This window comes from Camellia sinensis, chromosome 2 (genome assembly GCF_055761805.1).
Source record: "Camellia sinensis isolate YWXY chromosome 2, ASM5576180v1, whole genome shotgun sequence".
In the NCBI taxonomy this organism is placed as follows: Eukaryota; Viridiplantae; Streptophyta; class Magnoliopsida; order Ericales; family Theaceae; genus Camellia; species Camellia sinensis.
This window is the reverse complement of record NC_138962.1, coordinates 109,383,195-109,391,894: the sequence shown is the minus strand read 5'-3', so window position 1 is coordinate 109,391,894 and position 8,700 is coordinate 109,383,195. Positions and strand designations below refer to the sequence as shown.

The 8,700-nt window shown below is 40.2% G+C and overlaps 1 protein-coding gene across 1 annotated transcript; it reads right to left on the bottom strand.

The window, feature by feature from the left end:
* Nucleotides 1–4,896: 4,896 nt before the first annotated feature.
* Nucleotides 4,897–8,137, bottom strand: LOC145818165 (uncharacterized). Its single transcript, XM_082912782.1, has 5 exons — nt 7,954–8,137; nt 5,841–5,975; nt 5,516–5,738; nt 5,339–5,473; nt 4,897–5,224 (listed from the first exon to the last, which is right to left on the bottom strand). Exons 1-5 carry the CDS (start codon nt 8,135–8,137, stop codon nt 4,897–4,899), a joined length of 1,005 nt encoding a protein of 334 aa, XP_082768908.1.
* Nucleotides 8,138–8,700: the final 563 nt, after the last annotated feature.

Genomic DNA, 8,700 nt, shown 5'->3' with positions numbered 1-8,700 from the left:
GCGTCGTCGTGATCTTGATTTGCCCTGTTCGCGATCGCGATCTACTCTGTCGCGATCTCTTTTCTCTCTCTCTCTCTCTCTCTCTCACAAACTAGAGGAAACCCTAGCTCCGCCACGATCGCAATCTGCCCTGTCGCGAACGGGATCTCTTCTCTCTCGCATGAACCAGAGGCGATGAAAGCTTAGCTCCTTGATCTGAAACACTAACCATTATCTCTGGTCCGTCGTTTCGCCGTCGTCCCTTTGCCACCGGCGACGTACAGACGAATAGGAGAAGGAGCAAATTTTAATGGGTACTGATTAATAAATTAAAAAAATTAACAATTTTTATATTGGTATGAATATTAATTGGTATTATTTATTAATAAATACTAATTAATAACAATTATTGATTATTAATATTAATTGATACTAATTAATAATTAGTATCAACCATTACATTTTTATCAAATGTATCAATTTTTATATTAATTGGTACTAATTAATACTAATTATATTAACTTTTATTAATGAAATATATTTTTTAATTAAAACTGAACAGATTATAACAATTGTTGATTATTAAAATTATTCTATACTAATTAATAATTTTAGTATTAATTGATACTAATTAATTTATAATGGAAAGAAATGGTTACAATAATACTCCCATTACATTTTTATCAAATGTATCAATTTCTATATTAATTGATACTAATTAATACTAATTATATTAACTTTTATTAATGAAATAGTTTTTTTAAATTAAAACTGAAAAAATGACAAAATTATCATTTTTATATCATATAAGGGCAAAAAGGACAATTATACAGTAAAAAGCTATTTTATAGCTTATCAACTAAATACTACTCTGCTGCTTAAATCCATAACCCCCCTGCTGCACCAAACAGGTTAACAGCTTATATTCACAGTTATAAGTTATAATTTGTTAAGCTATAATCTATAATCACTTTTCCACAGCTCCAACAAACGGGGCTATTGCTACAACAATATTAATTATGACAATCAATAATTAATTAATTCCAACAATAATTAATAATTAATCATCAAACAAGGATGCACAAGGATACACAATGCTCGCATGTGCAGCATCCAAAAACTGCTCTGTTTGCCCAGACTATTCTGTTTCACCTTCAGCCACTACCCTCTATTTTCTGCCAAATACACTGCTGACCAAACATTGATGACCGGTCGACCCTCAATGAAGCCCGGTCGAGCCTCAATTTCATGCAAAATTCTCTTTTTTGTTCTGAAGTGAAAATAATACAGACAGTGTTCTGAACTTTGTTTGTCCCTCTCACATTTCTCTATCAGGGGAAAGCCTCGAGAGAAGGTTGGAATCGTTTCAAAAGCCATCAATGAGCAAGGTGATTGCTTGATGATTTTGGCTACAATTTGGACAAACAATCAATAAATGCAATGAACAACAACCACCCGTCCCTTCTATCATAAAGTGAACTCAAAGAGGGAGGTAGAGACGCTTCAAGATTCATCAAAAGATCATGAATTGATGTAAGACAATTCTTGACACAATGGATTCGGCATAACATCCGGCCGAACCTCAAGCAATATAACTCATTTTCTTTATGTGGATTAGTTCATTTTAAGCCAAATTCATTAGTCTATACCATCCTTTAATCCATTAAGTCCAAGATGATTGTTATGTCCACTAGAGATTATGTCCACTAAGTGAGAAATGTGTCAAACGGGAGGTTATTCTCAACATGAAAAAGAGACTACACCGTTGGCAATGAACGTCCGTAGAGATTAAGCCATTAAGCATAAATCGCTAGTTCACATTTTGAATAGCCGTCGATCGATTGAAACAACTCTCAAATGAAAGAGATGAATGGCAAATTGATTATTAAAATGAGGTTCTTTAAACATGGAAATGAGTTAAAGAAAAACTAAGAACAATATACAACAAGCTAGGGAGGCAAACTTACGAGACAACAACCAAGCTAATCAAAGCATGAACAATTTAAACAACCTAGAACAGCCATAAAATATCCTTCAAGAGATGAAAAATAGTGGCTTAGAATGCATGAAAATAGCCTAAAAGCTAATCAACAAAGAGAGGAAACAAGACTAGTAAACAAGAACAAGGAGGGGTGCCCCTCCACTTTTGAAACCTCAAAGCATGATTTTAAGCCCTTTTTTAACTCTGAAATTAACTGTAAAAATCAATTTAGGAAGCAAACAAAAAAAGTGTAAAAGTAAGGGTTTAAGCTATAGGTAAAGGTGTAGAAAAAGTGTAAACTCCCTCTACCCTTTTGGTAGCTCTCGAAACCCAAACTCAAATACTTGGAATAGATTCAAAACAACATAAAACTAAAAAAACTAGATAACAAATGAAAGAAGAAGAAGTAAAAGAGAGGATGACAAGCTTATACCTCTCAAAGAAGTGAGATTTTGCTTATGAACCAAACTAAGTCTCAACACACTCTCAAGCTTGAATTATCGTGTTTAAGGCTCAACCAAGGTTCCTAGGCTAAGGTGTGAGGATGTATATGGTGTATGGATATAGGTTCAGGGTGATAGGTTTGCTCAAAGTGATGCTTGCACAAGAAGAATGAGAAGAGGGAGCTGTCAAGAAGGTGTAGAGGCTTTTTTGAAATTATTCAACTCTCAAAACAGAGATATATGGTCGTTTTTATAGAATTTGAGTAGGAGGGGTCATAAATATCTTCAAAAATGGACAGCTGGCGGGCTTCTGCCTAGAATAGTGTTTTTCGCTACTAAGGCGCGGCCGACCTTCAATAGCCACAGCTGGGCCTTAATGTGTTTCCTTGTTTTTCTATTTTAGCTTCAGCATAGGATGGCGCAATGTGTAAAAATGAATTTCTTGGGTATAATCAGTGGGAATAAGGGAGGTTTGGCATTGTTTCGAAGCTTTAAACATGGCCCCCTTCATTGAGACCTCGAACTACACAGTGCACCACTTTTATCATCGAGTGTACCGGACGAAGCACTCGAGCCTTGCGGGCAGTTAAAAATGGGATGTCCACACAGTTATGCCCTTTTTGACGAGTACTCAGCTTGGCTCGAGAAGGAAGCATAGGTTGGGCTAACTTTGGCTATAGAGGCTTCCACAAGCACGAGCAGAGGACGCAGGAGCACCTGACTCATCTATGCCCCTAGTTTATTGCTTTGACTTTTCTTTTTAAGTTTTATAATGTAAAAAAAACATTGATGTAACTCAGAGAGTTGGAGAATGTACTTATGTTGAAATCAATGGAATTAAAGTTGTGAGCACTAAAAATTTTCCTTTTGGTCAAAAAATGGTTTATATTGTAAAAGATAAATTTTTGAGAAAAATCAACTTTTATTAAAACTTTTCGAAGCAATTTTCCGAAATGATCACTGCCTGACACGCATGGAGCTAGTCCTTAAGATGTACAGCCTCAAATCAGAAGATCACAACTACTCATAACTGCGCTCATCATTAGCACTCTTCATTCGCACTGGCTCTTTCGTTGAGCCAAGGCAACACAACCAAGCTAGAATGGACAAAGATGACCCTATCAAATAAACAAATCAGTCAGTTGAGCTGGAGAAGGTTACGGCCGAACTTCAAGATGAAGTTGCCTACGTATCCCAAAATGGAAATCAGGCCTTACGTAGTTCAGTTCAGGTTCACTTGAGTGTTAGCTCTCTCCTTTTGTGCTCTAAGTTTTGCCAAAGTTGCATTTCTGGGTTTTTGACCTTGCGAGCTCAATTTTTCTTTATTTCTAATTTTTCATGCTCTAAATTTTGCCTAGGTCACCCTTTCGGGTTTCTGGCCTTGCAACCTTTTCGGGGGTAATATTTCTTCAACTTGTCCATGTTGATGGGCTGTGAAAACTCCAAGCCATATAGGTCCATAAGGATGATTGCCCCTCCTGACCAAATAGACTTGATGATGTAAGGACCAATCTAATTAGGTCTGAACTTGTCCCTAGGGTCATGGATGGAAGCTTGGTTATCTTTCAATACCATGTCCCCTTCCTTGAGATTTCCGGACTTAACTTTTTGTTAAAAGTCTTAGAAATTCTGCACTAGTAGCCCTGGACATGATACAATGCTTTCAGCCTTCTCTCATCAAACAACATTAATTCCTTAAACCTGTTCTGTTGCCAGTTCACCTTTGCTATCTGACACTCAGCCATAACCCGCAGTGATGGTACTTCAATTTCGATTAACAAAATGGCTTCCATACCAAAAACAAGAGAATAGGGGGTCGCCCCTGTAGATATCTGAATTGACGTTCTGTAGTCCCGAAGTGCAAACGGCAGTTTATCCGGCCAGTCCTTGTATGTTTCTACCATCTTCCGCAGGATATTCTTGATATTTTTGTTTGCGGCCTCAACGGTTCCATTGGTCTATGGTTTGTACGCTGATGACTTATGAAATGCCACATTATACTTCTTAAGCAAATCTATCACCTTTTTCTTGAACTATGAGCCGTTATCTGATATGATCTCATTCAAAACCCCATTCCAGCAGATAATGTTGTTTCTGATAAACTTAGCCACATGCGGCGCCATTAGCACGGAATAGGACTGAGCTTCTATCCACTTAGTCAAGTAGTCGATAGCTACCTAAATGAACTCATACCCATTTGACCCCTTTGGCGTGACTATGCCGATAACGTCTATCCCCCAGATGGAGAATGACCAGGGTGACGTCACGTTGTAGAGCTTCGACGGCGGGATATTCATGCGATTAGCATGAATTTAACATTTGTGACATCGTCGTACAAAACCAATATAGTCCTCCTCCATAGTAGACCAAGAATATCCTTGTCTGAGGATCTTCCAAGATAGCATCACATCGTTCATGTGTGCTCCACACTCTTCCCAGTGGATAGCCTCCATCAGATGCTTTGATTCTTCTTCTTCAACACAACTTGTGCATTCACAGATGGCCTCTTTTGTAGAGCTCACCCCCATAAATAATGTTCTGGATGGCTAGATGCTGTATTCCCCGTTTGTCCTTGCCATTTGTCCTTGGTGGATATGTTTCTTTCTCTAGAAAGTTCCAAATGTCGTAGTACCAGGGGTTTTTATCTGAAGCCTCATCTATCGCGGCAACGCTCTCATATGCCAGTGTGTATTTCTGGTCAATGATGATCAGACGCATCTTCACTCCCAACGGGATGTCTACCATAGAAGATAGAGTTGCTAACACATCAGCGAACCCGTTGTTCTCTCTCAACAAATGTGTAATTGTCAGTTTTTCAAACCTCAGAATCAGAATATCCAGGGTTTAATGATAAACCTTCATTTTCTCTTCTTAGACTTTCCAGTCTCCGTTTTCTTACGACACAATCAAGTTTGAGTGTCCGATGATGTCCAACCGCATTGCCCCTAGTTCTAGAGCAGCTTCTAAACCAGCGAAGCAGGCTTCATACTCTACCTCATTATTGGACACTTTGAACCGGAGTTTAAAGGCTAAAGGTATATGGGAGTCATCAGGCATCATCAGCAACACACTGATCCCATAACCATACTAATTATACGCTCCATCAAAGTACATTGTCCATGTTTCCTCATCAACATGCAGAATGTCTTCATCTGGGAACAAATATTTCACTGCCTCATCTCCCTCTTCCGGGTGATCTGCTAGGAACTCCACTACAGCCATCCCTTTAACGGACTTGCGTGTAACATACTTGAGATCAAATTCAGAGATAAGAAGCAACCAATGGGCTACCCTACCCGTAAGCGCCGATTTCTCAAAGACATATTTGATGGGATCTAATCTTGAAAGCAGGATTATAGAGTGAGCTAACAAGTAGTGCCTCAACTTGCAGGTAGCCCATACCAAGGCTAAGCAAGCCTTCTCGAGGGGAGTGTAACGGGTCTCATAGTCTTGCAACTTCTTGCTCAAGTAGTAGATGGCCTTCTCTACCCTATCTTCAGATTCTTGCGCTAGCATGCATCCCATGGTAGAATCTGTTACTGACAGATACGGAATCAAAGTCTTTCCCAGCTCTGTAGGTGATAACACAAGCAGATTCTATAGGTACTACTTGACCTGCTCAAATGAAAATTGACATTGATCGTCCTATTGGAACTTCTTTCCTTGCTTCAAGAGACCAAATAGTGGTTCACAAGTCAAGGTTAATTTAGAAATAAACCATCTTATGAATTGCACTTTGCCCAAAAAGCTGTGCACCTCCTTTTCAGTCCTTGGTGGTGGCATTTTTAGGATGGCCTTGATCTTGGAAGAATCTACTTTGATTCCCCTTTGTGTGATCAGAAAACCAAGCATTTTCCCTGCTGTCACCCCGAAGGTGCATTTTTGTGGGTTTAACCTCAATATGTATTCCCTGATTAATTGAAAAAACTTTTCCTAAGCGATGTAGTGGCCTTCTTGTTCTTTGGACTTGACGATCATATCGTCTAGATACACCTCAACCTCCTTTTGGATCATATCATGCAGAATGGTGGCTGCAGCCCTCTGATAGGTAGCCCCATCATTTTTCAACCCAAATGGCATAACCCGGTAGTAGTAGGTACCCTACGGAGTGGTGAAAGCGGTTTTTTCCTTATCCTCAAGTGCCATCAGAATCTAGTTATATTCAGAAAACCCATCCAAAAATGAAAAAAATGCTTGGCACGCAGCGAAATCTACCAACTCGTCAATATGCGACAGTGGAAAATCATCCTTCGGACTGGCTTTGTTCTGGTCCCGAAAATTAACACAAACCCAGATTCTGCCATCCTTCTTTGGTATCGGGACAATATTAGCCAACCAGGTCAGATACTCGGATACCAACAAGAATCCAACATCAATCTGCTTGGTGACCTCTTCTTTGATCTTCAATGCCTAATCCAGACGAATTTTGCACAGTTTTTGCTTATTGGTTGAGCCTCAAGGTCAAGAGGGATTCGGTGGTGTACAATCTCAGGATCGATTCCAGGCATGTCTTTGTAGGACCACGCGAAAACATCTTTTAAATCTTTTAATAAAGCGACTAAGCGTTCGCGTTTCTCCGAAGATAAGGTGGACCCAATCTGGACCAAGCATGGATCCTTCTCAGTGCCCACATTAATGGCAATGATTTCATCAGCATAGCGTTTAACATACTTCTCCTCTCGATTAATCAAGTTTTTCAAAGCCAGAGGAATTTCTTCCTCTTTGTTTTCATAAAAATTCTAAAAGTATTGGTCAATACAATAAATAAGCGGCATAGAGAAGTACTCAGAATCTGCAGAGTTCTCATTCAAATGTTCTAGCTACTTGGTTACAATAGACTCAAAAGAAAAAGAAAATAAGGACCTAGACAAGACCTTGGCATCCAGGTTACCACCCCCGGGAATGCCAGACCTAGACCCCGACCACCCAAACTGACTGGAATCTGATCCCGAGCCCACAGACTCAGTGGAATCAGATTTTGGCTCATCACCTTATTCGAAACTGGAAATATAGCCTTTCTCTAGTTGCCATGTAAGACACGGTGCCTTTGATGCATCCAAAATACCATTGGCCAGGTTCTATCTGGTTCTTCCCCGATCATAAAGACAGAAAAGTTATCCCCCAAGTTCTCTAGGTTGGTCGAGGGATCTGTGAAGAGATTGGCCAGTGCTGCCCCTATTTCAACCTCGTTACTGTTTAAGTCCTTGCGTGTGCTTTGGTTAGCTTTGATGCTTGGTTTAACTATTTCCTCAGCACTATCCTACAGTTGATGGTCAAAGAAAATTTCAAACACAAGAACTCGCTCTTTTGAGAAATTTACCCACGGCTCAGGAAAACCACAAAAAGGGAAGTTCTCTCATTCTCGAATAAAACATCCATTCAGCATCTCCCAAATTGGCCTATGGATGAGCTCATAACACTTCCCAGCTCTCTTGGCTTTGGCTCTGCCCCTCATTTCTTTCCCTTTTCTGATCCAGTCCTCTTTGGTGGGCACATAGCCCAATCCAAAGGCATGCGGGTTGTGAGGCACTTCTATCAGTGCTGTAACACCTTTCTGCCTACTCTTTCCAAGCCCCAAGTTGTGCTGTAGTTTGTTCATGAAGTAGGCAGACTGGGCACTAACGTACATGCCTTCGTCCACGGCCAGTATGGTCTGCACAACTCGGGTCTCAACTAGAGTGAATCCTAAAAAGAACACATCTTCATCCCTATGGTTGATCTCCAGCAGTGGCATAGTTACCTTTGAGGCAGATAGATGGATGAATTTTTAAAAATAGTTACTACTCCACCTACATAAGGATACTTCAGCATTTGATGGAGGGTAGAGGACATAGCCTTCACGTGATGCAACCTAGGCCTCCCTAACAACAGATTCAAGGTAGCCGATACATCCAAGATATGGAACTCAATCTCTTGCACTGATGGGCCCACCTGAACTTGCACTTTTAATGTACCCATGACCTTCCTGCCTGTGTTGTCATACGCCCGTATCACCTAAGCAATGGGGATAAAGTCTGTCGGTTTGAGGCCAACCGCATATGCAGTACGGGAAGGACAGACGTTAATGACAGAACCAGTGTCTATCAACACCACCAGTATGTACTTCTCTCTAAATTCCATAGATATGTACAACGGTTTGTTGTGGGCCGAGCCTTCTGGCAGCAGCTCTTTGTTAGAGAAAGTGAGGATTGGTTTGGCACCACTCGGAAAGACCAAGCCTACAAGTTATTTGGCTATAGTATCAATGGACAATTTAGCCTTGTCCATTGCCGACAACATTGCCTGTCGGTGCACCTG

What these genes read in the sequence shown, in the direction of transcription:
- LOC145818165 (XM_082912782.1), bottom strand. Translation starts at nt 8,137, where the DNA reads ATGCCACTGCTGGAGATCAACCATAGGGATGAAGATGTGTTCTTTTTA. An exon ending in GATGAGGAAACATGGACAAT is followed by an intron (nt 5,474 to 5,515) that starts GTACTTTGATGG and finishes TTATGGGATCAG; the next exon opens with TGTGTTGCTGATGATGCCTG. An exon ending in CTAGAACTAGGGGCAATGCG is followed by an intron (nt 5,225 to 5,338) that starts GTTGGACATCAT and finishes TCTGATTCTGAG; the next exon opens with GTTTGAAAAACTGACAATTA.